A 26,665-nucleotide genomic window follows, 5' to 3' on the forward strand; every position below is an offset into this window, starting at 1 on the left:
ATCTGAAAGGCTGCTTGTTGACAGCATTCAACATGAAGACTTCTCCAACCAGAATACTAGTTTGTGGTTGTTGAGGTTAACAGTAGTAACTGTGATTGAACATTTACTCACCATGAATATGGAGTCCAGGTCTTTGTGATGATGATCACTGGAAACCACTGAGATCTGCTGCTGAAGTCTGTGGAGAAACATCTTTGATTTAAACAATTATCTTTAAGAAATACACTTTGATGTCGATTATCATTGTCATTGATGGCAGAAAGACGATATGAGAACAACAAACATTGCTCTGATTACTGACCCTGGATCAGCAGACTGCTGTTCATCTTTGAAGTCAAAAGGTCGATCCTTATACCGGTCACTCTTCATGGACACAGATGTGATTCCAGAGGGATCTGGTCTTCGCTGAGGGATCCTGTTAAAATATAAGCAGATTAATACACATTCTGAATTTAACAATTGGAATCTTCAAACCTTAAATTCAAAGTCCTATCTCTGTCAGATAAATGTATTCTTTCTTTCCTTACCTTGGGTCAGGAGACTGCTGTCCATGTTTGAAGTTAATTGGTGGACTCTTAGACTTGTCTCTCTTCCTGGGCACTGATGTGATTCCAGAGGAATGTGGTCGCTGATGGATTCTGTTAAACATAACTTCTGGATTAACACATCACACATACTGAATAAATTCTTCCTGGTTTCTTTAATTGGAATTTTAAACGATTAAATACAAAGTCCTATCTTATCACTGTCCTATCTTTGTGAGAGAAAAATGTATTTTTTCTTCTCTTACCCTGGATCAGCTGACTTCTGTCCATGTTTGAAGTCAACAGGTCGACTCTTAGACTGGTCTCTCTCCATGGACACAGCTGGATACAGGAGAGTCTTATGTCTGCTGTTAGATCTTCCTACAAACACAAGACATAACATTTTAACAGTGACATGTTCCTTCTAATCAGTTCAGAGTGAAACAGTAATCACATGGAGATAATTTATATAATTTTCTGCGTTTGGTTTTAATTTTTATTGTTAATTCTCTATATATTCAGGACATATAGAAGAACTGAAAATCCATTTCTCTTTCATCTTGAAAGACGCAGTATAGACATAAAATAAACACTCAGCTGAGACAAATCAAACTTAATTTCAGACATTTCCAAATTTCATACGACTGTACATTCCAATCGAGCGTACCCGACCCCTCCCTGTCCATACCCTCTTTAAATATGTAAATTATGTTTAAATTGACCCTGCACCTGAGATTCCCCTCTCTGTGCGATCAGAAAACGAAAACAAAAGAATGAATAAGACGGGAAAAAAGAAGAACTTCACAGAAAGCGAATTGGAGATGCTACTCGCTGGAGTGGAGGTGCCCAAAAATGTGGTTACTTGCATTTGCGCATCACGTATGATCTGTACATTGATCGAATGAAAATGTTTCCTGTTGACATTTACAAATTCATCATGTGATGGTTCTTTTATATCAATGTGTGTCCAGCCCATAGCTCTGATTACATTCAGAAAACCGTCTCTTTAATGCTGACCTGTTCAGATGCATTGTGGGTATTTGATATACCTGGCTGACATGAGGTTAACTCCGACTCCGAACTCTGCTCAGGGTCGACCGGCACAGTCCCGATCGGTCGGACTAATAGTTTTCACATTGATGACAGTTTCCCAGCATCACCTCTAAGTGTCTCCAAAGGATCACCAGCTGTAGAAGCCAGCGTACGCCAGACATGACGTTGGCGTGAGGCACATACAAGTTCACGGTCATTTCACTCTTGATACATCTGAACTTTTCCGTGAACGAGTATGTACGGAACGTTTTTGTGCTCACGCACCCCTCGTACACAAGGCCCTTGGACTCTACAGGAAAGGAAATGAGGTGTGTCCAAAGTCTCTTTGGAAGTCTCAACCCTGTTTCCCTCACCATTCGATGTCTATCAACAGCTAATATAGTAACTAATAACCACGTAACAAACAAACAAATCTACCATGATTCGCCCCGTTGATGCGGACTGAACCACGAGCCAAACAAACAAATCTACCATGATTCGCCCCGTTGATGCGGACTGAACCACGTAACAAACAAACAAATCTACCGTGATTCGCCCCGTTGATGCGGACTGAAACACGTAACAAAAACAAATCTACCGTGATTCGCCCCGTTGATGCGGACTGAACCACGAGCCAAACAAACAAATCTACCGTGATTCGCCCCGTTGATGCGGACTGAACCACGAGCCAAACAAACAAATCTACCGTGATTCGCCCCGTTGATGCGGACTGAACCACGTAACAAACAAGCAAATCTACCGTGATTCGCCCCGTTGCTGCGGGCCGAAAACACGTAACAAACAAATCGCGTAATAAACAAATCGAGGCCTACATGCGGCCTTCCTTACCTTAGCTAGTTCCCCAGCTAGCATGCTTTCTGCGCACCCATAACCAGTCGCTCGCTCTCTCTGCTGCCCGGGACATGTTGCTAACCGCAGTCCTCTGGCTCCTTCCTCGTATGCCCAGCTCGCTCAGCAGAGCAATCACCGACTTTGCCACAAATCCACGGCAACCCACTTCTACCGGGCGGACATAAGCCTTCCATCCATTCTGCTCTGCATCTGCTGCTAACTCTGCATACTTAGCTCTTTTTCGCTCATTAGCCTCCTCAACTCTATCTTCCCACGGGACAGTCAGCTCTATGAAATAAACCACTTTCTCTGGCTCAGACCACAACAGCAGATCTGGCCGTAGTCGAGTGCTAACTATCTCAGCTGGAATAACCAGTTGTCCATTTAAATCCGCTCTCATCTGCCAGGCTCCTCCTACTCTTAGCTGTCCCGTGTTATGCCTGATGCCTGCTGGTCTAGCCTTTTCTCCCTCCCGTACAAACTTAATACATCTATTCTCTCTGTTAACGGCCATGGAATTTAAATTCACCCGTTTTTTCCTCAATTGCAGCTGCTAAACATTTCAGTACCTGGTTGTGACGCCAGGTATAACGTCCTTGGGAAAGACTAACCTTACAACCTGTCAGAATATGTCTAAGCGTGCAGACACAAGTGCACAGTGGACAGGCATTATCCTCACCTACCCATTGGTTTAGGTTCTGGGGAGTTGGCAGCACATCATAAGTAGCCCCTAACATAAATCTAATTCTGCTAGCCTCCATGCTCCAAAGCTCTCTCCACTTCAACTTCCTTTTCTCCACACTCTCCCAGTTCACCCACTGACCCTGCTTAGCCTGCGACACTGCCTTCGAGCATCTAACTGCTTCCTCCTGCTTCTGTACTTCTTCCACTACCATCTTTCTCCTTTCCACTGCTGATGCCTTGCTCCACAGAGGTTTCCCTGCACACAGCCCTAGGCCTCCACGCCCTTGCTGTACATGACCTATGATATCTCTATGTTTAAGAGCTGCCTGTGCTTGCTGTACTGCCTCTTTTGCCTTCCACTTCCTCCCTGTCTTAATAGTAGGCGCTATACTCCTAACCACTGGATCCTTTGACTGAGTAAGAGTCATTTCCAGTCTAACTTTAGCACACTTAAACTCCTCTGTTAGGCTGGTAACTGGGAGCTCCAGAATGCCTTTCCCATACAAGGCTGTGTCACTTAAGCAGCGTGGGACACCAAGCCACTTTCTGATAAATGAATTAATCATTCTTTCTAACTTTTCTACCTTTGAAAGGGCAACCTCATACACCGTCAGCGGCCACATTAGCCGAGGCAGTAAACCAAATTGCCAGCACCACAATTTTAACTTCCCTGGTAGCCCTGACTACCTATGCTTGAAATGCCTTGAATCATTTCCTGCCTCAACCCTTCAAACTGCGCCTTATCACTAAGACTTGCATCATACCATCTTCCCAAGCTCTTCACTGGCTTTTCCAGCACTGTGGGAACTACCTCATCATTTATAACAAACTTCTTATCTACTACCTTTCCTTTAACAATAGAAATACTCCTAGATTTAATAGGCTTCACTTTCATCCTAGCCCACTGCAGGTTGCTATTTAGCTTATCCAGCAATCTTCTGGTACAAGGAGCGGTTGACGTTGCTGTCGTCATGTCGTCCATGTAGGCCCTGATTGGGGGGAGGCGAAGCCCTCCTTGCAGCCTTACCACCCATTTGGAAGCCCTAATAATAACCTCCATTGCCATTGTAAAGGCTAGTGGAGAGATTGTACACCCTGCCATGATGCCTACCTCCAGCTGCTGCCATGCTGTAGAGTACTCTGCTGTGGTAAAGCAGAGTTGAATGTCTAAAAAGTAGGCTTTGACTAAGTTTTTTATACTGCCTGGAACTCTAAAGAAGTCAAATGCTTCCCATAACAAACTATGCGGCACTGACCCAAAAGCATTAGCCAGGTCTAAGAATACAACATGCAGGTCTCTCTTCTCTTGCTTTGCTAACTGAATTTGGTGCCAAATCATGCTGGTGTGCTCTAAGCATCCAGAGAAGCCTGGGATCCCAGCCTTTTGCACCGACGTATCAACTAGTCTGTTTTTAACCAAGTAACTAGACAACCTCTGTGCCACAACACTGAAGAAAATCTTCCCCTCAACATTAAGCAGACTAATTGGTCTAAACTGGCTTATTTCCAATGAGTCCCTCTCTTTGGGAATAAAAATCCCCCCTGCCCTGCGCCATGCCTTGGGAATAACCTGTTTCTTCCATACTACTTTCATCAATTTCCACAGGAACCTCAGCACATCTGGTGCACTCTTATACAGCCGGTAGGGGACCCCATTAGGTCCCGGGGCTGAAGAGGCTCTTGCACGTCGTACCACTTCTTGAACCTCTTTCCACCTTAGTGGGCTGTCATCACACTGGCTAACTATTTCACCAATAGGTGGAATATCAGAGGGTAGTGCCAACTTTCTAAACCTGTCCGTATCTTTATGCACCTCCTCCAAGTACTCCTCAAGCCTCTCTCTTGGTACCGTGAGGCTACCATTCTTTTCCTTACTAAATAGTGACTTCACAAACCTAAATGGGTCCTTATAAAATGCTAATCTAGCTCGCTCTTTCCTTTTCCTATTTTTCCTAATGTTCTCCGCCCTTCTTAACGCTGCCAATCGCTTCCTAACATCTGCCTGTAAACAATCAATACCTTCCTTCTCTTCAGCTGTAGCTTTCCTCCACTGCTTCTTAAGGAGTCTCCTCTCCTGTACGAGCCTATCGATCTCTTGCTGACGCCTCGATCTAACCACCTGTCCCTCTTGTTTCTTCTGTTTCTCAACCACACCAAATCTTTCCTTACCATAACCATAAATAATATCTCCCATTTTCTCCAACTTACTCTCTGCCGTCCCTTTAAGTCTACCTAGTACACTAACCAAATCACTATTGATGTCCTCCCACTGCCTAATATCTGATGCACCTGGCCATTTGATCCTTGCTTTCTGACCGCTAATTTTCTCCCTTTTTGGCTGGCTGGCCTCTCTGTCTGCCTCAGTGCTTGTACCTGCCTCAACATTAGGGGTACTGATGTCCTGCGAACTGTGGGTTAACTCCTGTCGCTGGACTTCAACCGACTGACTTAATGCACTTCTTAAGAAGTAGCTATCAATGCGGGGTCCCTGTGTTCCCTCTGCCAAGCACTTTTTCCTCCCTTGGTGGATTCTGAGGCCCTTTACTGTTGTTATCTTTTGCCAGCCACACACACAAACCTGCTGCTTCTTTCCATCTCCATCTGAACTAGTAGCTTCCATTAACGTGCCTTGCCTACTCGGTGTCAAATTCATTCCTGGGTCAAAAGCCGTGTCAGTCCAAACTGAGTCATCTTCCGCCCCTGCTCTCGCTGACTCTAGGGGTATTTTAGCATTAGTCGTCTTTGTAGCAAGTTAGGGTGTAGCCCATGGCTTATTAAAGCCTGGGCTACTGCCACAATGAGCAGCTAACCCATTGTAGCCCCGGTGGGGACTGTTCCCTCCTGTCAGCTGTCTTTCCATGCTGTCACTAGGTCTTTCCCTAGTAGTCAGCTGCACTATTCGCAACAGTCACTAGCCTAGGCTAGATATAGCATTCAGTAATACACAGGATAAGATGTTATAATCCCTTGTGCCAAAATCCCAGGCAAAACACATTTAGAGGCCCTGTTCAGCTAAGAGACCCTACCTAACCTATGGTCATATAATATGACAATTAACCTATAATCTACATAAACTAAGTAAAAGCTGCTGGCTTGTAAGCCCATTGAGCAGCATAGTTCAGACATTGTAAAACATTAACTAAACGCTGCTGGCTTGTATGGCCCGCTCAGCAGCTAACCATAGCTACCACGTAACAAGAAGACAACAGCAGTATGCAGCATGTCATTGGGGTTTTCAAGTGGGCACCTCCCTTCACCGATGTTTCGTTAAGTTAGGCCCACGACACCTCGAGAAGGCTTAACAGTGATTTCCAGCGTCCTGGAGTCACCCCCCTCCACACCGCCACTGCACAACCCTGTTTCCCTCACCATTCGATGTCTATCAACAGCTAATATAGTAACTAATAACCACGTAACAAACAAACAAATCTACCATGATTCGCCCCGTTGATGCGGACTGAACCACGAGCCAAACAAACAAATCTACCGTGATTCGCCCCCAGAATAAAACTGACCATGAAACAAGAAGAATACAGTGTTGAAAGTTGTAAATTCAGGTGGAGAGAGTTTACTGAAATAATTTATACTTATATTTATACTTTAAATTAATTCTCACTGTAAATGCAAACAATGTCCTGACTTATGATGAATTAGTGCATTTAACTTAATTCATACTATTTTTTTAAGTTTACTTTCTCTCACTGAGTTTACTGCACTTTTTACCCGCATACTTGTTTCATTAACTTATATGAACTTGTTTTTTCTGAGTGTGTAGCATGGTTTGTGGTATGAGACTTAAGTTACAGAGCTGTGCAGCCCAGTGCGCATGTCCATTTTCGGTTAGCGCGCATCTACTGCTAGCGCCAAACTCATTCAAACGCAAGAGGTCAAAGCCGTGCACGTGGACCACCCAGTGCTCTCACCGAAGGCTGGCTCTAATGTTGATTTCGGTAAGTTTAAAGCTTTTGTTTGTAATCTTGTCAATCTAATTTAATGTTTGGAATGAGAGTTGTTCGAAGAAAGTTAGCTTAAAAGGCTATGCGCGGCGCCTCCGGCTCCAGGCAGCAGAATGTATAAGTGCGTCAGGGTGCAGTCATGCTCGTGCTGCTGGGACGTAAACATTAGCTAAGGTCAGTCCAGACGGTGTGTGTGTAATGTCAATTAAGGTTTGTTCGTTACAGTTTGTAGACACAACATTCAACCTGAGCGCTTTCTTCTTCTCAGGCTCAGTACACGCCCACTGCTCCAGACAGGTCATAACTGACCCAGTAGAGAAAGGTAGTACAGTCCGAGTGAAGCGCTGGAGCAGCGGGACAGTCCACGCGGTAAGCACGGAAAATATCATGTTATCATAGCCGCCACAACCGTACATTACACTCAATAATGTTTACACTTATTTATAGCTACAGTATTTTGATAAATGCTGACGCCTGGCACAGATTAGTGACTTTACCCAGTTTGGTTTATTTCATGCAGGTGGTATGACCCTTAATACTAAAACCAACACAGAAGATTTCATTTAGACATTCAAAAATGCAGGTCAGATTAATTAGTGATGCTTATCCTTCAGTAATACATTTTGTCTGAATAAGGAGTTTTTCATAGACACTGCTGTCTGTTTTAATACACTAATCTGGAAACATTATTGAAACAATATTAATCAGTTCATCATTTAATCTTGCTTAGATATGAAGGACATGAGAATGTGGTAACACATGACTGTTAAAATTGTACTGATGTAATGCATTTTTTATATTTTTGTTTTTTTTTTTCCATATAGCCTACCTTATGTGGTGTCTGTGGCAGTGAAGATGGTGGCAGTTAGAATAGAGGTACCCTCGGTCACCAAGACTGGCCACCAGGATACCAAATAACTGTCACACAGTTATCTGGTACCGCAGCTTTTTATACCACTACACCTCCGCCCTCACTGCTGCTTCATTGATAAGAAGCTTTCTCAGTAGACTGGACCAAAATCCTTCAAAGGCGGTTTTGTCACTCCTAGTCATTTTTATTTTATGTTTATTTTTGTGTCTTAGTTTGATTCACCATTGCAAAATTGTTTCATTAAAAACCTTTGTAAAAAAAAAAAAAAAAACACGATGATAAATGTGACAAATGTTTTTTGGTATTTTCTTATAGAATATAGACAACTGTTTGGTGTTTCCTAAACAGATTCAGACTGTACAGAAAGATTTAAAGACTGTACAATATAGTTGACTAAACAGTCTTAATATACAGTCTTAATATTTTACACTTGTTTTTATTTCTGTCACTGGATTTAAATATAAAATATGATGACGAATAATAACAATGATAAATTAAAGCGTTGAACGGGCCCTCGCACCCCACGCCCGTCGGCGACCGGCAAGGACGGGGTCACTGCAGTTCTCAGGGGATACAGTGGAGTAACAATAGCCTAGAATCTAGACGCGCGCCTAGCGGCAGCAAATTACATTTGCTTCCAGGGTCAGTCTAGTTACTCTCCATTCACTTGAGATTTCGAAAAATCCAAGATGGACCGGGCCAATCACGAGTCGGTGGGCGGGCTTAACATGATGACGACTGACCTGCGACCATAAGTTCTGTGAATTACACGTGAATTCCCCATCCTACTAGAACTACCAGAGCGATGGCTGCTGCTAGTGAACAACTTTCTTTCGAATCGGCTTTGACCGCCACTCTGAAAGACTTGAAGTTAAGCTTTTCTCTGAAAAAAGAACAAGAAACTGCACTGAGGTCGTTCTTACAAAAGAAGGATGTATTTGGAGTTTTGCCAACCGGATACGGCAAAAGTTTGATCCACAGCTTAAAAATGATTAATGCAGAAGAAACTCAACCTGTAGGCGAACTCAGAAAAAAAAACAAAAAAAAACAGGATGCAACAAGAACTATTTAATATCTATTAGGATAATTGAGGGCCCAAACCCTACATTTAATGTGGGTCTGGCTCGTCAGGCTAGAGTAACAATGCACCGTGGCACTAGCAATTAGAAGCGGGCCACTTCCATAAAACCTGCGGCACTGTCGGCTGAGTCGCGGTATCGGCTGAGTCGTGGCAACCGCAATTAGACCAAGTCAGAATCAGAATCAGCTTTAATGGCCAAGTATGACACATACAAGGAATGTGACTCCGGCAACTTTTCTCTCTGGTACAGAAGCATCTTAAATAAGTGAAATAAAATAAAATAAAATAAATAAAATAAGATAAAAATACAAATAAATCTGAATCTGTACACATAAAATATAGGATAGTATATACACCAAACCAGGATTATTTTACAGTGAGTATATACAACAGTGCAGAGTTATTGTTTAATGTTCATGTGGATGGACTCACACTCTGTGACTGCTCAGAGTTCAACAGGGCGACAGCCCGGGGGAAGAAACTGTCCTTGTGACGGCTAGTTTTGGCGTACAGCGCTCTGTAACGCCGGCCTGAGGGGAGGAGTCTGAACAGATTGTGACCAGGGTGTGAGGGGTCAGTGGAGATTTTACTGGCCCGCTTCCTGACCCTGGACCGGTACAGGTCCTGGATGGAGGGAAGGTCAGTACCTTTGATCCTCTCTGCAGACCTGACTGTTCTCTGCAGTCTGTCCCTGTCTTGCCTGGTGGAGGATCCAAACCAGACAGTGATGGATGTGGTCAGGACAGACTGGACTATTGCAGTGTAGAAGATGATCAGCAGCTCCTGAGGCAGGTTGAACTTCCTGAGCTGACGCAGAAAGTACAGCCTCTGCTGGGCCTTCTTCCTTATGGAGTCTATGTGGGAGGTCCACTTCAGGTCCCGTGAAATTGTGGACCCGAGAAACCTGAATGAGTCTACTGTAGGGACTGTCCTGTTGAGTATGGTGAGAGGAGATGTTGAGGGGGGTCTCTTCCTGAAGTCCACTGAAGTCCACTGTCATTTTGCCACCTGCAGGCAGGCATTCTACCCCCATGATTCTACCGCACATAGATCTACAACTTTGTTAATTTTTGGCTCGTCTACCAATGGTGGGTTACAGAAACTAAATGCCGGCCAAAATATTTTTCTACTGACCAACACCATTTTTAAAATGTAACTGTTGGATTATAATCCTGTGTTTACATGAGTTGGGATGGGTAGCCTACATGTGCAACGTCTTGTTAGCAACATGAGTCTGCATCTGCAATTCATTTTACTGGCCAATTCAATTTTTAAACATGGGGCGCTCGGCTCAGACCCTTTTACCAGTAGCCTATATGGAGCGCTCGGCTTAGACACTTTTTACCAGTACCACGCCGATTTCAACGGTTACAGCACAGCTCATCACTGGAGTGACGTGTGCACAACTTGGTGGATAAAACTCAACGCCTGACTAGAATCATTTCGATCCTGCGTGAACTTGAGGTAAGTCTTGTGTTCCATTTCCTTAAAAAGCATCAACATTTTCCCGCAAGCATAGTTTCAGTCGAGTTCCCTTAACATCCTATATTAATTCTACATATTTCGAACTGCTGCTGATTAAATGTTACTATTTTATAATATCGATCTGTTTAAACTTTGTTCTGTGTAACGTTAACTAACGTTAACGTTATTAGTTCCTTCCACATGTCCTTCCCTCCAGATGAAACGAAAAGAAAGAATTAAGAACTCAAATTCAATTAAGAATTAGAATTATTAGAATCTATTAATTAGGACAACAACAGATTCTTTATCATGTCTGAGTAATGTAGTCTAAGTTGGGGGTAATATATTAAAAAGTGCCACTGACTTTTATGGCGCGAACGAAGCTAGCTAACATTAACACTATTTAGCTCTAGATAGCTTCTAGCTAACGTAGACTAGCTGGGCTGTTAGCTCATGGTTTCGTAGGCTAGAGCCATTTTTATTGAATGCAATTTACGTGAATATTTACGAGCATAGTCTTTTATCTGTGGAACAAAATAAAGTGGAACAAAATGTTAGCTGGCTTAGTTGTACTTTTATGGCGCAAACTGAAGTAGCACTACAGCTAATACTAACGTTAACGTTACCTTGCTAAATGCAGGCTAGGTGCTACTGGCAGGTTGAAAAGTTTATTAGAGTTAGCTACCTCCATGTCTAACTTTTCTTTTCTAAGAATAACTGCTAAGCGCCATAGTAGCAACGTTTTATTCATAAGTATACTACATATATTTTCTGCTTGGATTGTTGGATAGAAACCCTCCATTGCCTGTCGTACGAGCTCAACTTTTTTAACGCATCCGGATGACCAACGGACCCATTTTTTTTCCCCCACAGCACTCGTTCGCATCGGTTTAGACCAGTGAGCCTCACTATTTTTTTCACAAGAGCCACATTGGCATTGCAAAATCAAAAGGCGAGCCACTTTTATGACAACATACTAAGTCACCTTTGCAAATGTGCATTTCCCTCATCCACTCCACTAGTCGTTACAACACTGTGTGTCTGTCCGTCTGGTGCTCGTTTCTGTCCCTTTTTTATTTAAAACCGGTCCATTTTGTGTTTTACGCTAGCTAGCGGAGCTTACGTCACCTGCGGTCAAGTTTTGTAAACAATGACTGTGTCTCAAATGGCGTACTTTCGTCAGTACACTTCGATATCATGCACTATGAGCACTATGCACTTACGTCCGTAGTGCGTAATTTTCAAAAAGGTAGTATCGTCTCAAATCGGGTGCTACGCCTATACTTACCGGAAATGACGAATGACTAACGCCGTATTTTGATTTTGACCGCGAGCGTATATCGAGCAGCAATTTAATAGTACTACGTGTAAAACAGCAATATAGATCATTTTCATTAAATGTCATATTATAACTGACATCTGTATGGACCTGTAAAACTGCTCCACCACCGCTTCCAAATCACTGCCGCCGATATCAGCCGCCACTATTGCAAGTTTGAATTGTGTTGATAGTCCCTCCCCTTCCGCTTCGTAGCCAAGATGGCTACCGTTTAGGGTGGAAAGTGTGCAGCGTTCCACACTCAGCTTTTTGACCGTTAAGAGTACACCATCCGGGTACTTGCAGTGCACTTCGTCTCGTTGGAATTTTCAGTGTGAACGCCCTAACGTACTCAAATTAGGTATTGTAAGTGCAGAAGTACGCGATTTGAGACACAGTCAATGCCACATGCAGATGGTGTTCTCTCTCTCTCTCTCTCTCTCTCTCTCTCTCTCTGAGTGGAGTGTGAGCTGAGGAGCTGCGGAGCAAATTGAGGAGAAATTTGAGTCTTTTCTCGGTTTCTATCTCGTTTGATCAGCTTTTTCGTGGTGTGGTGTGTGTATGAATATATTTGTGTTAGTTTGAGTGTAGTTTTGGTTGGTTTTGGGTTAGTTTAGTGTTTGTTTGTTAGTCCTTTTGTTTGTCAGTCACGCTCTGAAGAGCTGGCATGGCGCCCAGTAGCGTCTTCTCCGTGCTGACTCGGAAGCACGGCATCAAAGTTGGTGTCGGCTCTCCGTGCAGCGTGGAGGAGGTTTCTCTGGCTGTGGGGGAGATCATCGGGCACGGATCTGTGAGATCTGCTGCCTGGATGAACAGTGCAGTGGTCCTGTTCCTGTAAAGGTGGAGCAGGTGAACAGGTTGGTGGAGACAGGTATCACGGTGACGCGGCGGCGGCGGCGGCCGCGGAGTTGTCCGCTCCGGTGTGTGGGAGGGCAGTGGCTGCCGCTGCCGTCGGCCGACCCGTTCCGGCGGCGCGGCGTTTATCCACTGCTGCAGGTGGAGGTACCGGAACTGAGGGGTGCAAAGAAGATGTAGGAGCTGCAGAGAAACAACTAGTTACGGAGATACAGAGCCAGGCTGCAGAGAGCACTGAGGTGGGTAGTGAGAGAGAAGAGGTAAGAGGTGAAAAAATGGGTGAGGTGACAGGTGACATTCCAGGTGAAGTGAGCAGAGATGGGGGTGAAGTAGAGGTAGAGAGGGAGGCAGGTGAGTTTTCTGGTGAAGCAGGGGAGGAAAGCAACATAGCAGGTGAACTAGATGAGACAGGTGAAGTAGATGAAGTGAAAGAGGCTGGTGAGGCGGATAAAGAATATAAAGTAACAGGTCATCAGTGTGAAGCACGTAAGGAGGGAAAGGCAGGCGATGTAACAGGTGAGCTGAGTGAGGGAGGAGCAGCAGCAGCTGAAGCTGCAGAGATGGAGATCTGTGAAGCTGGGTGGGAGTCTGCTCCCCTCAAACAGCGTTGTAAGAGGAGAAACGTGGTGACTGTGGAGGCCGGTGGAAAGGCTGGACGTCTGGCAGATAGACTGAGTGCTGCAGCTCCGTCTGACAACAGTGACAGTGAGGGGTGTGCCTCAGATATTAGTGTGCTGTCTCACACTCAACAGGTTGCTGCTAAGGTGTATCCTGCTCACAAATTCAAATGGGATGCTCTATGCCAGTGTTTTTCAACCTTGGGGTCGCGACCCCACGTAGGGTCGCCTGGAATTCAAATGGGGTCGCCTGAAATGTCTAGTAATTGATAAAAAAAAATTACTGATAAAAATATTTTTCAACTACTTATTATTCTTTTTAAAATTATAATTAAAAACACCACAGACACAATCTTAAACCACTGTATTCTTTTACTTTTCATGAATATAAATCGAGTTCAAATCAAATCAAGCATATGAAAACATCCGACCTGGCGCATCTTGATTGACGGCTGCGATCACGTGACTGCACAGGCGAAAGCGCATCAGCGATTACATTCTGGAAGAATTCTGGTTTGGAGCAAGAGATAATTAACCAGAGATCTCACTGTGTGCTCTAAAACGGTTCCTTTTGCAAACACATATCTGTGTGAAGCTGGATCTAGACTAGTTCAGTGTATCCAATAGCACCGGACAACGTGACCGGCAGGTTTTCAATTTACCGGACAAATGTTTGAAATTCCGGTCAAATATTATCTGAATTTATTGATCTTAAAATGCTCAATGATATGCAGGCTATTTAAGAATGGTTTTAAAGCATGTCAGTTTATAATCGTTTTATTGAAAGTGACGTTTTTATTAACTTTTTACGCATTTTCGCTAAGTGTGCAGCAGCTGAATTTCTGCTGCAGCGCTGTTTTGATTCGGTTCTGCAGAAACCTCTCTCTGCTGGCACACTGGAGAAGGGGATCACGCAGACTATCTTGGCCAGTTTAGTCCACTCCGGGTAGATTTCGCTGAAATCTCTGATGAGAACTTCACTGGCTGTTCAAGCCTCCATAACCACATAGCGTTGTCATTACAGCGGCGGCGTCTCCTTGCGCGCTTGATGAAATCCTAACTAACTTGGAGCTGTAGCAGGAGCCGACTCGTCCTTACTTGAAATTTCTTTGCCAAAATGACCAATAAAATTGCGTATTTTAATAAAATTAAAAATTTGCTTGGAGGGACATGTTGACCGGCGGGGTTAAAAATACCAGACATCAGCAGTTACCAGACTTTGGCCGGTAATTACCGGATAATGGAATGCGTGTATGAAATCAAAGTACCGTTCCCGACTGGATGTTACGTCAGATTTGAGATGCGCTCTGTCTACAGCACCTGACTTTGAAAGGCTGCAGCGAGGTGTGCAGGCTCAGCCATCCCATTAAGATTATTTTATTAAATGTGGTGAGTTGAGACAATAATAATACAAGACATGACCAACTGAAAAGGAAGCACTGTAATACTTTCCATCGTCCAAATCTTCACTTTGGCAAGTTTAAGCTCAGTAGCTCTTTTCTCATAATTCATTGTTTGAGAGATTGTTTGTTCAGTATTAACTTTCAGCCTTGGAAAGACAAGCTCGCCTAACTGTACATGTGATCAGGGAAAATAAAATGTCACTTTGTGCAGTAATCTGGCTAGTCACAAACATGATCAAAAACAAATTCTAGGAAAAAAATGTCTCTGGGGTCGCCAGAAATTAGCGACGTCAACATGGGGTCACAACCCAAAAAAGGTTGGGAACCACTGCTCTATGCACTCTCCCTGGAGCCCCTCCTAAAGAACATAAGGTAATCTGTTCAAGGTCTGGTTCTACCTGGTTTTAACAGCAGTGTGGTTTTATCTGCTTATGCTGATGATGTCGTTGTTTTTATTAGAGATCAGCAGGATGTGTGTGCTTTAAACTCGGTAATAGAAAAACTTTCCGCTGTGTCGTCTGCGAGGGTGAACTGGAGGAAGAGCGAGGGCCTTGCTGTTGGCGAGTGGCGTGAAGGTCTCCCTGTTCTCCCTCAAAGCCTAACATGGAAAAAAGAAGGCTTAAAATATCTCGGCATCTACATAGGAAACAGTGACATTGAGAAGAAAAACTGGGAACATATTTTAGAAAAAGTAGACAGTAAACTGGCTAAGTGGAGGTGGCTCCACACACAGATGTCTTTTAGAGGGAGGGTCCTAATCCTGAACAACCTGGTGGCCTCCCTGCTATGGCACCGGTTAGCCTGTCTAGACCCTCCATCAGGTCTCGTTGCTCAGATCCAGGCTAAGATGGTAAATTTTCTTTTGGGATAAATTACATTGGATACCTCAGTCAGTGTTGTTTTTATCCAGAGATGAGGGGGGCCAGGGCCTGGTCCACCTGGCCAGTAGGACAGCCACCTTCAGGCTCCAGTTTATCCAAAGACACCTGACTGGACCTGAGGATCTAGTGTGGAGAGACGTAGCCAGCTGTATACTCAGGCGTGTCAATAATCTGGGGCTGGATGCTGCTCTGTTTTTAACTGACTTTAAATTTCTGAAGTTAGGTGGGTTACCTCCTTTTTATCAGGGTGTTTTTAAATCCTGGGCGTTGTTTAATTGCAAGAGAAGTGAGAAGTGTGACTCTCTGTACTGGTTGTTAAAGGAGCCGATAATCTGTGGTGCCAGACTCGACGTGTCCTGCAGCACCGTGCCTGGGCTGATGGGGGCGCTGTGCAGCTCCCACACCGTCTGCCTGAGTCAGCTGGTAGATGCAGCAGGACCGGCGCTGACGGAAGGCCGGGCTCTGAGCTCCGTGCTGGGGGTGCGTTCCGCCCGGCTGACACAGAGGATCCTGGAGCTCTGGAGGAAGAGGCTGACGGAGAAGGAGAGAGTCCTCCTCCTCAAATACAGCAGAGGAGAAGCTGAGCCCGACCCCACAGACCCGTACCCAGAGATCCACCTGTGCCCCGGGTTCACAGAACTCAGCGGGCCTTTTCTAAAACATAGTGAAGAGAAAAACCTGAGCCTGCAGAAGGCCGACAAGAAGACTCTGTACGCCAGCTGCGTTAAAACCATCAATAAAAGGTGGCTGAACGACAGAGCAGAAAGTGTGTGGACTGAGAGGCTGGGGGGGCTGAGCCCACAGTGGAGAACTTTGTATAAACCTCCTCTAAAAAAGAGAACCGGAGATCTCCAGTGGAGGATTTTACATGGTGCCATCACAGCCAACGCCTTTTTATCTGTTCTTAATGTTAGTGCTGTAAATGAGTGCCCATTCTGTGGTCTGATCGAAAACATTTTTCATGTTTTTACTGAGTGCAGGAGATTGGCAGAGATTTTTAATGTTTTAACCGGTGTTTTTAATCTGTTTGGTATTATTTTTACTGTTCCTGTATTCATTTGTGGAGTTGGTTTTAAAAGAACAGAAACAGCAAAGTGCCAGTTCCTAAACTTTTTAATTGGTGAAGCAAAAATGTCCATTTACTTGACTCGTAGACACAGACTGCAGGGTGGGCCGAGTGTTGACCCTGTGACCCTGTGGATGTCCAGCGTGAAGGCCAGACTGAGGCTGGAGTTTGGCTTCCACAGAGTCACAGGAAACATAGATGAGTTTAAACAGCAGTGGGCTCATAAGGAGCTGCTGTGTAAGGTGATCAATGGAGAATTAATTAGGGGTGTGACGCTCGAAGCTGACGTTTCGAAACAGAGTCGAGCTTCCGAAACGCAAGTGTTTCGAAAAGTGTTTCGAAGTGTGGTTCAAAACGCCCATGTCACGTGACCATGGCTAAGTGAGGCTTCGTGGTGTTTCAAACTGGTTTCACCTGGTGGCAAGGCTGGGGAGGTTTACTCCAAAACAAGAAACAGATTAAATGCCAAGACGGCAGAACAACTGTTATTCTTAAATAAAAATTTATGTTGACATACAAATGTGTTGTTGTTTATTTTTCCCATGTTGAACCTGATTAGTCTAACCTGCTTCATTAATTTATCCTTTATTTCCCTACAACATGTTCCCAAAAAAAAAAGCCTGGGCCATAAGCATACAATTTAAAACCATTGTAACATTTTTCTTGAGTATATCCCAAAGGATAATATACTATGAAACTGAAATAACAAAACATCTGTAACTGGCAGATATGTATAAAATGCTCAATTTAATCTAGGGATAAACTAGTTCAGACATTTTAAGCATCAGCAGGGAATCGAACCTCGGCCGTTCAGGCCGAGTGCATGTGAGTTAACCACTGAACCACATGGCGGTTGACGAAACATTGCGCTCCATGACGGTTATTTATGTTCTTTGTCTGAAGCAGTTGTGCTTCATGGTCAAAATGTGATGTTAGCAAAACAGGCCACTAGATGTCACCATGGAGTTACGTGTGTCGGATTGTTTCGAAGCCTCGACACAATTCCGGCGCAATTGCTTCGAACGTTTCGTTGTTTCACAAAGCCTCGTTCTGCCCATCCCTAGAATTAATATTTGCACCATTCCTAAACTGAACTTATTCATCATATAACTGTTTGTTTGTTCTGCAAAAAAATGTAAATGTAAGTGTTGTTTTAAAAATCAAAAAAAAAAATAATCTCTCTCTCTCTCTCTCATCTATGTACACAGGTGTTTGTGTGTACATGGGATGTCACAATAATGTTGAAAACCTTGTGAACTAGTGAAAAGCTTTCTTATAACAAGTAAATTACACACGTCTGGATGGATGTCTTTATGGTGGTAATGGAGTAATGTCCTTGGACTAAAAAGGAGAAATCATAATGCTTTAGTCCCGTTACAGTTAATTTTGTTGCCTAAATCACAGCCCTGTCGTTTGATATGACAAAAGTTAAATTACCAGAAGGAAGTGACGTGTGGTCCAATTTAAAAAAAAAAAAAAAAAAAAAAAAAAAAAAAAAGAAGCTTTAAACATGAAAACCGTCTTTGTGCTGTTTTACTTTCAGTTTGGCTTGCATAAAGAACGGTTGCTCAGTTCTTTTAGTATTAACCTGACACGATAAAAAAAAATACCTTTTATTTATTAATAAATAACTTTTAATAAGACCAAACAAGGAACTGGATTGGACGGCCCGCACGGCCCGATTGCGGAGCCGTGTTAAAACAGAGCGCTCGCAGAGCAATCGGACCTAGATTCACGCCGAGGATCGGCCGAGTGTTTTAGCCTTAATGGGGCAGATTGCGGACCGCACAATTTTTGCTACCTGGGTTGGGATTAAATGAACAGAAACTAATAGTCAGGAGAGCAGCGTTAGAGAGGAAACCAGTCTGATCTCATTTGATTAAAGTCATTTACAAACACCACATGTTGGAAGTTTGTCCGCATCGTTTTTAAATGACATTCAGGGGCGTATTTAGTCATTTGGGGGCCCAAGGCAAACCCAGTCATTGGGGCCCTCCACATTCTCGTACTGCACTGACAAAAGTTTTATTCTCACCTCAACACAAGGTCTTCAATGTGGACAGCAGCAACTAGGTTCAGCCTGGATACTGTTGTATCTTGTGTTACTAAAAAAAAGAAGACACCACAAAAGATAACAAGGTCAACTTGAAAATTCCCGCGGAAATTTTTGAAGTGCCGAGTGGGCTGTTCCCGGGGTTCTGTATTGAAAAAGCACACCTCAAATAGTAATTTTTAACATGTATATTTACACACATGAGCCACTAATTCTAGCATTAGCCACAAATGTTAGCAATTAGCATGTCTTTACATGCAGTCAAGCATTAGCCGCTAATGTTAGCAATTAGCATGTCTTTACTACCACGAGCGGCTAGCACGCTAGCTACTCATGGCAGTAAAGCATTAACCACAAATGTTAGCAATTAGCATGATGCGCTAGCCACTCATTTTAGCATTGGCTTAGTGTGGTATAGCTTCACAATACCCACAAAATACATTCTGTACAACAAGTAAAATCAAATGGCTTCAACTGAAATAACGAGCATATCATAATAACTGATCATTAAACATAATCATTTTAATAATAAAAGTCATTGCTGCCATCTTAGCCGGCGGCTAACCTCCGTGTTAGCCGCCGCTAGCTCGCTAACATACATGAGCTATGCTGGTTGAGCTATGTTGGGCACAAACACTTAACATATGGATAATTCTAGAAATTCACTTAGCTAATAAGGTGAAGGAAACGGGTCAGGGATGTTGTGTCAGGAGTTTCAGCAAAGCAGCCAGATATAATTTGTGTTTAAAATAAAGGAAAAGGTCAAACATGACTGAGAAGTTGTCATTCACTCAATGAGTGAAAGCACCAACTGAGAAGGGAGGGAGCAGTGTTGCCAACTCCTCAGTAAGGAAAGTAGCTATTGGCTGTCCTAAAAGTCGCTAGAAGTCGCTAAATGACGTCATCGGCTAATTTGCATAATGTGCCGTTTGGATGTAATTGACCTTTGGCTAAGCCCCGCCCTAGAATGTAGATTGACCAATCACAGCCAAGAGAGCTCCCACAGGGGTCCGACACTTTTTCACAGTGCTCCATTGACTTTAACGCAGGCGTCTCATATTTTCGGTCTCGGCAGGCTATACTGTCGGTATATATCCAGGGTATGGATAAACCCAATGATGTGCGCACAAAACCCTGTGGAGCTAACCAAAACATCACCGTTACAGCTTAAGTTGCATAGTTGTTGATACGCTAGCACACGCTGAAGAAATACAACGTTATACGTGCGTAACGTTATTCCGTTTGCTTCTTTATAACGATTATAGAAGTGAATAGAGACGTACCCAGCTTTGCATGAACAGTGTTGCTCCTTGATATTGATACCAGAGCCTTATAGATAACCAGAAAACCACAGCCCAGAAGAGAATGTCGGACGTAGCAACAGTAACTAAGGGGGGCGGGGCTTAGCCAAAGGTCGATTGTGATGGATGCTGTGTTTAGATATGTTTAGAACTACAAATGAACATTCTTCTGTTGATTCTTGGTTGTTTTTTTGTTTTTTTTAATTTTGCCATTGAAATAGGCCATCACCTCTCAAAATAATTTCATGACTCATGCTTTGCCTAGCCACAAAAAAAATAATTTTGTCCTGTATTATTAACGCTCCTCGTTTATCCGGGCTTGGTATTGGCAAAGTGACTTTAAAGAGACACTGGCAGAGTTACTTAAGTTTTTTTTTTTTTTCTTAAGTTTGGTTTAGTTTCGAACCTTGTGCTCCACTAAGGAGCCTACAAGTCACAGTAAAACATGAGCATTTTTTTGCCATAACTAGAACATTTTTAACATTTTTTGTATAAACGGTTTTAACTTGACAAAATTAACAATCTAAATGGATTATTATTTTATTATTTATTTTAGTATGACAGGGAAGAAACATTTATATCCCGCTCTGTAAACCAGGGCGCGATCAGCGGCAGCTTTGCGCATGCGCCATTCGTTTGCAGTCTGGAGGACGCGGAGTGCCGTGGGTCTCCTCTCTGCTCTGACTGCTGCTGCGCGGGGCTACTGTGAGACTGACCGCCTGCGAGTGCTTTGGGACGGGGGAGGGGCTGTCTCCCTACTGTAGTGAATGTAATGCTGTGAGAGTCCCTAATGTTTTGTCAGTCTGTGTCTGTAATGCCATAGTGGGAGGGGAGGTGGGGGGTTGGAGTGGGGGGGTCATAATGTCAGGTTCTGGCTCCCTACAGTACTGCAGTAATGGTTTGGGGGGTTTTAATGTTTTGGCAGATCCTGTTATCCACTGAGAACTCTTTTCCCGCCACTCGTCCCCTGCAGCTGCGTGTGTGAACGTGTGTAAGCTGGTTTGGGTCTGGTTGTCATGGCTACCAGGGTCAACTGCCGCTCCTTCTCCGGTCAGGTGGAAAGTGCACCCTAGGATTTGCCCTCCGAACAAATGCTTATATCTTATATCTCAAAAACTACAAGTGCTATCGAGAAAACAAACACATCGTGAGCGTCAGCCAAGGGTTTTCTACAATTTAGTGTTGTTGCCACGCGCGTACCGCCAAAATTGTGGCCGTAGTCGTTTTGGAAAGAAAGTATGCGACACGAAAAATCGTCGAGAAATCCCTCTCGATTTCCACATACACACACATGGGGAAAAATTCGAAAAGCTGTCGCCGCACTCCTCGCTCAGAGGAGCCTCCAGTCCAAACCGTACGTCCCACACAAATCAAACCAACACCATCTTAAAGCCAACAAAAATCCCTACGTTTTTATGTATTTTTTATCTTTGTACCTCAAAAACTGTGGCCACAGGATCAGAGAGAAACTTTTTTTTTTTAGAATTTCGAAGAAAATCTGAAGTTAGAGTGACGGTTAGAGTGGGCCATAGAGCCCCATTATAAACGCTGATTTTTAATTTTTTTCCCAAAATTTCACCAAAACGTAAACTGCGACCCTGACCAAACCGTAAAAGGTATCGAAACGCTGTTTTCAGGAAGAGAAAGCTACACTTCCCGTGCCTCGTACAAACTTCCAAGCAAGTTTCTACTACAAAGCATGGCCGAGTAATCGCTCGACAAAGCCAAGCTGGACATTTTGGAATGTTGCCGCTTTTTTCGGGCTTCTCCATTCATTTCAATGAGAAACTATGGGAGTAGTTGCCTCGTGTCATAGGCACTCGGCACTAATTATGATAACAAACATTTTAACATTTTATCAAATTTACTTTTTGTCTTTCTTTCCTTCTCCCTTTTCTTTTTCTTTCTCTCCCTTTTTTCTTTGTGATGTTTTCTTCATCTCCCTTTCTCTGTCCCTTTTCTTATTTTTTTCTTCTTTGTGTTCCTCCACTTTTTTTTTTTTTTGTTAATCTTGTACCCGGTAACGTAACGTAACTAAATAGATTTGTACAAGTGCTGTATTTTAGTTAAATTTCGACAAAAGGTGAGTAAATACTTTAGACCACTTTGTCCTGCTTTTGAAATCTGTTACAATTATCTGACTGCTTAGGTTACTTTTCAGTATTACACAGGATAAGATGTTATAATCCCTTGTGCCAAAATCCCAGGCAAAACACATTTAGAGGCCCTGTTATGTACACAGGTGTATGTCCCGCTCAGCAGCTAACCATAGCTACCAAGTAACATGAAGACAACAGCAGTATGCAGCATGTCATTGGGGTTTTCAAGTGGGCACCTCCTTTCACCGATGTTTCGTTAAGTTAGGCCCACGACACCTCAAGAAGGCTTAACGGTGACTTCCAGCGTCCTGGAGTCACCCCCCTCCACACCGCCACTGCACAACCCTGTCTTCCTCACCATTCAATGTCTATCAACAACTAATATAGCAACTAATAACCACGAGACAAACAAACAAATCTACCATGATTCGCTCCGTTGATGCGGGCTAGCAAACAAACAAATCGCGTAACAAACAAATCGACCGTGGCCTACATGCGGCCATCGTTACCTTAGCTAGTTCCCCAGCTAGCATGCTTCCTGTGCACCCATAACCAATCGCTCGCTCTCTCTGCTGCCCGAGACATGTTACATACCGCAGTCCTCTGGCTTCTTCCCCGTATGCCCAGCTCACTCAGCAGAGCAATCACCGACTTTGCCACAAATCCACGACAACCCACTTCTACCGGGCGGACAAAAGCCTTCCATCCATTCTGCTCTGCATCTGCTGCTAACTCTGCATACTTAGCTCTTTTTCGCTCATTAGCCTCCTCAACTCTATCTTCCCACGGGACAGTCAGCTCTATGAAATAAACTACTTTCTCTGGCTCAGACCACAACAGCAGATCTGGCCGTAGTCGAGTGCTAACTATCTCAGCTGGAATAACCAGTTGTCCATTTAAATCCGCTCTCATCTGCCAGGCTCCTCCTACTCTTAGCTGTCCCGTGTTATGCCTGATGCCTGATAGTCTAGCCTTTTCTCCCTCCCGTACAAACTTAATACATCTATTCTCTCTGTTAACGGCCATGGAATTTACATTCACCTGTTTTTCCTCAATTGCAGCTGCTAAACATTTCAGTACCTGGTTGTGACGCCAGGTATAATGTCCTTGGGAAAGACTAACCTTACAACCTGTCAGAATATGTCTAAGCGTGCAGACACAAGTGCACAGTGGACAGGCATTATCCTCACCTACCCACTGGTTTAGGTTCTGGGGAGTTGGCAGCACATCATAAGTAGCCCCTAACATAAATCTAATCCTGCTAGCCTCCATGCTCCAAAGCTCTCTCCACTTCACCTTCCTTTTCTCCACACTCTCCCAGTTCACCCACTGACCCTGCTTAGCCTGCGACACTGCCTTCGAGCATCTAACTGCTTCCTCTTGCTTCTGTACTTCTTCCACTACCATCTTTCTCCTTTCTACTGCTGATGCCTTGCTCCGCAGAGGTTTCCCTGCACACATCCCTAAGCCTCCACGCCCTTGCTGTACATTGCCTATAATACCCCTATGCTTAAGAGCTGCCTGTGCTTGCTGCACTGCCTCTTTTGCCTTCCACTTCCTCTCTGTCTTAACAGTAGGCGCTACACTCCTAACCACTGGATCCTTTGACTGAGTAAGAGTCATTTCCAGTCTAACTTTAGCACACTTAAACTCCTCTGTTAAGCTGGTAACTGGGAGCTCCAGTATGCCTTTCCCATACAAGGCTGTGTCACTTAAGCAGCGTGGGACACCAAGCCACTTTCTGATAAATGAATTAATCATTCTTTCCAACTTTTCTACCTTTGAAAGGGCAACCTCATACACCGTCAGCGGCCACATTAGCCAGGGCAGTAAACCAAATTGCCAGCACCACAATTTTAACTTCCCTGGTAGCCCTGACCGGTCTATGCTTGAGATGCCTTGAATCATTTCCTGCCTCAACCCTTCAAACTGCGCCTTATCACTAAGACTTGCAACTAGTTACATAACCGTTTTTATATGTCCCCCTGTCCAGTGAATAATATTTATCACCAAACACAGGGTTTGAATCAACTAAAAAGTGTGAATTTGAGAAAATTCTCCCCATTTCCTGAGCTAGATAAAGTCCTTAAAATCTTTCTTGAGGATTATTATCTAACAAGTGAATCATCTCGACGCCTTTACTGTAATTGATAAGAACATTAATCAGCATTTAATATAATATAACCATTTCAACCGATTTAATACTCACATCTTCATGATGAAAAGCGCCACTTATGTCACTCTCCACTTGATCTCCTCCTCGGCTGACACTGACAGCAGTTCTACTACTGGCAAGAGCGTCTGGCTATGCTGTTGTCGAGTACCTAGATTCGGCGTCACTGTGAAAAATGTTGACAACTTTTGTAGCTTTCATAAAAACTGCTTATTTTCCTCTCGCCTTCTCCTCTTCTCCGCTCCACTGGTATAACACCGCTTCTTTGTTCTCAACTCAAAACAACTCAAAAAGTTTGTTTTGGTGCCGTCTTCCTTGATCAAGCCTGCACATGCGCAGTAACATGGTATAGTCCACTGCATGAGAAGGGAGGGGGAGCAGTCAAAACGATCATGGTGGATTAAGCATTCTTATGTATTTGTAAGCACGCGAATTAAGACTAAAACGATAATAACTGCTTTAAATCGAAGAAACCTTTATTAATCGGTTTTTATGAGACCTTTGGGGGCCTCTGGAAATCTCGGGGCCCCAGGCAATTGCCTGTGTTTGCCTAATGGTAAGTCCGCCCCTAATGACATTAAATGTTTAAACCAGGTTAACTTGATCAACTTGAAATGGTTTCTCACCTGGGGCCACGTTTCCTCCGTGTTTCGGTTAAAGATGAAGAAAGATGATGATGATCCAGTTAATCATTTACAGATGTTGGACTCTCACCTGCTGAACTCACCTCAGGTTGATTTACTGACTCTTTCTACCTTCGTGTGTGGAGGAAAGAAGCTGATTCTCTTCCGTTCACGCGTAGTTTTAATGGGCGGGGCCTTAAACTCAAATCGAGTTTAATCTGATGAGATTTTGGACACACCTCATCTCCTCTCCTGTACAGAGTCCAGTACATTGTTGAAGGTTGTAACTCCAGCTGGAGAGAGTTTACTGAAATAATTACATTTTACTTTATATTTCTACTTTAAGTTGGAAAGATTCACGTTTTCTTTTTTCCTCTTTTTTTCTCTTTTGCCCCGAAAATTATAATCAATCAGAAAAGTCCAATAAAAAGAATAATAAAAGCTGCTCTAACATGAAATACATCTTTTATTATTTTTATTTTATTTTATTTTATTGTTTCCATGAGAAAAAAAAAAACAACAAGTTTCTCTGTCTTCATGCTGTGATGCAGGTTTTCCAGCAGGTGGCGCTGTTGTAGAGGAATCAGATCATTCAGCAGAGAGCTTCAGAAATCCCTCCATCAACATTTAGTCATTCTGTTTTAAAGGTTGAACTGGATTCATTAACCCTTTCATGCACACATTATGAAAAAAATGGTCAAGATTTTTTTAATATTGATTTTATTACTCTATATGAGCCTAAAACTGAAAAGCATTTTGAATTTTTTAAAAATATGATTTTATATAGAAGTTATCAGTGCGCAACAATGGGGTAAAAAATAATAAAGGAGTTTTTTGAAAAAAAAAAAAAATCAGCTTGAAATAGTTCTTACATTACGTCTTGAAATTTTTACATGCTTTCCGTATAATAGTTTTGTTGTCAGATCATTTTCTACCTTTTTAACATTTTAACATTTAAAAGATCTGTTTAAAAATCTGTTACATGCTAAAAAAGTAATAACATTACAGACATGATTGTAAAATCAACTTTTTTAACTTTTTAAAATCTTTTTATGTTATCTGTTTATTATCTGTTACAAAATATGTTCAAAAAATGATCAAAAACTGTTAAAAATAACTCTTTTTAAAATGTTAACTCTTTGTAATGTTGCATAACATCTTCACCATATCATTCTGTGCCATTAAAATCATTACTGTTATAAATATCTGTTGTTTTTTTGCATTAAAGTCACATAATGGTCCATATTTTCTGTCATTACTCTTTATTATTTTTTACCCCATTGTTGCGCAGCCAAACTTTTTGAGTTGTTTTGAATTGAGAACAAAGAAGCGGTGTTATACCAGTGGAGCGGAGAAGAGGAGAAGGCGAGAGGAAAATAAGCAGTTTTTATGAAAGCTACAAAAGTTGTCAACATTTTTCACAGTGACGCCGAATCTAGGTACTCGACAACAGCATAGCCAGACGCTCTTGCCAGTAGTAGAACTGCTGTCAGTGTCAGCCGAGGAGGAGATCAAGTGGAGAGTGACATAAGTGGCGCTTTTCATCATGAAGATGTGAGTATTAAATCGGTTGAAATGGTTATATTATATTAAATGCTGATTAATGTTCTTATCAATTACAGTAAAGGCGTCGAGATGATTCACTTGTTAGATAATAATCCTCAAGAAAGATTTTAAGGACTTTATCTAGCTCAGGAAATGGGGAGAATTTTCTCAAATTCACACTTTTTAGTTGATTCAAACCCTGTGTTTGGTGATAAATATTATTCACTGGACAGGGGGACATATAAAAACGGTTATGTAACTAGTTGC

At 43.0% G+C, this 26,665-nt stretch overlaps 2 protein-coding genes across 2 annotated transcripts in view; both read right to left on the reverse strand.

The window, feature by feature from the left end:
• The window catches only part of LOC311499740 (uncharacterized protein), a 420,449-nt gene that overhangs the window by 146,368 nt on the left and 247,416 nt on the right, over positions 1-26,665 (reverse strand). The window lies entirely within an intron of this gene.
• Positions 57-25,004, reverse strand: LOC311499355 (uncharacterized protein; the record flags this gene model as incomplete). Its single annotated transcript, XM_084560311.1, has 8 exons — positions 24,857-25,004; positions 24,267-24,396; positions 18,640-18,709; positions 791-905; positions 528-638; positions 302-415; positions 157-178; positions 57-89 (listed from the first exon to the last, which is right to left on the reverse strand). Exons 4-8 carry the CDS (start codon positions 856-858, stop codon positions 57-59), a joined length of 348 nt encoding a protein of 115 aa, XP_084416437.1. The 5' UTR covers positions 859-905; positions 18,640-18,709; positions 24,267-24,396; positions 24,857-25,004.

Source organism: Chelon labrosus (assembly GCF_963514085.1).
Source record: "Chelon labrosus genome assembly, chromosome: 14".
Taxonomy (NCBI): Eukaryota; Metazoa; Chordata; class Actinopteri; order Mugiliformes; family Mugilidae; genus Chelon; species Chelon labrosus.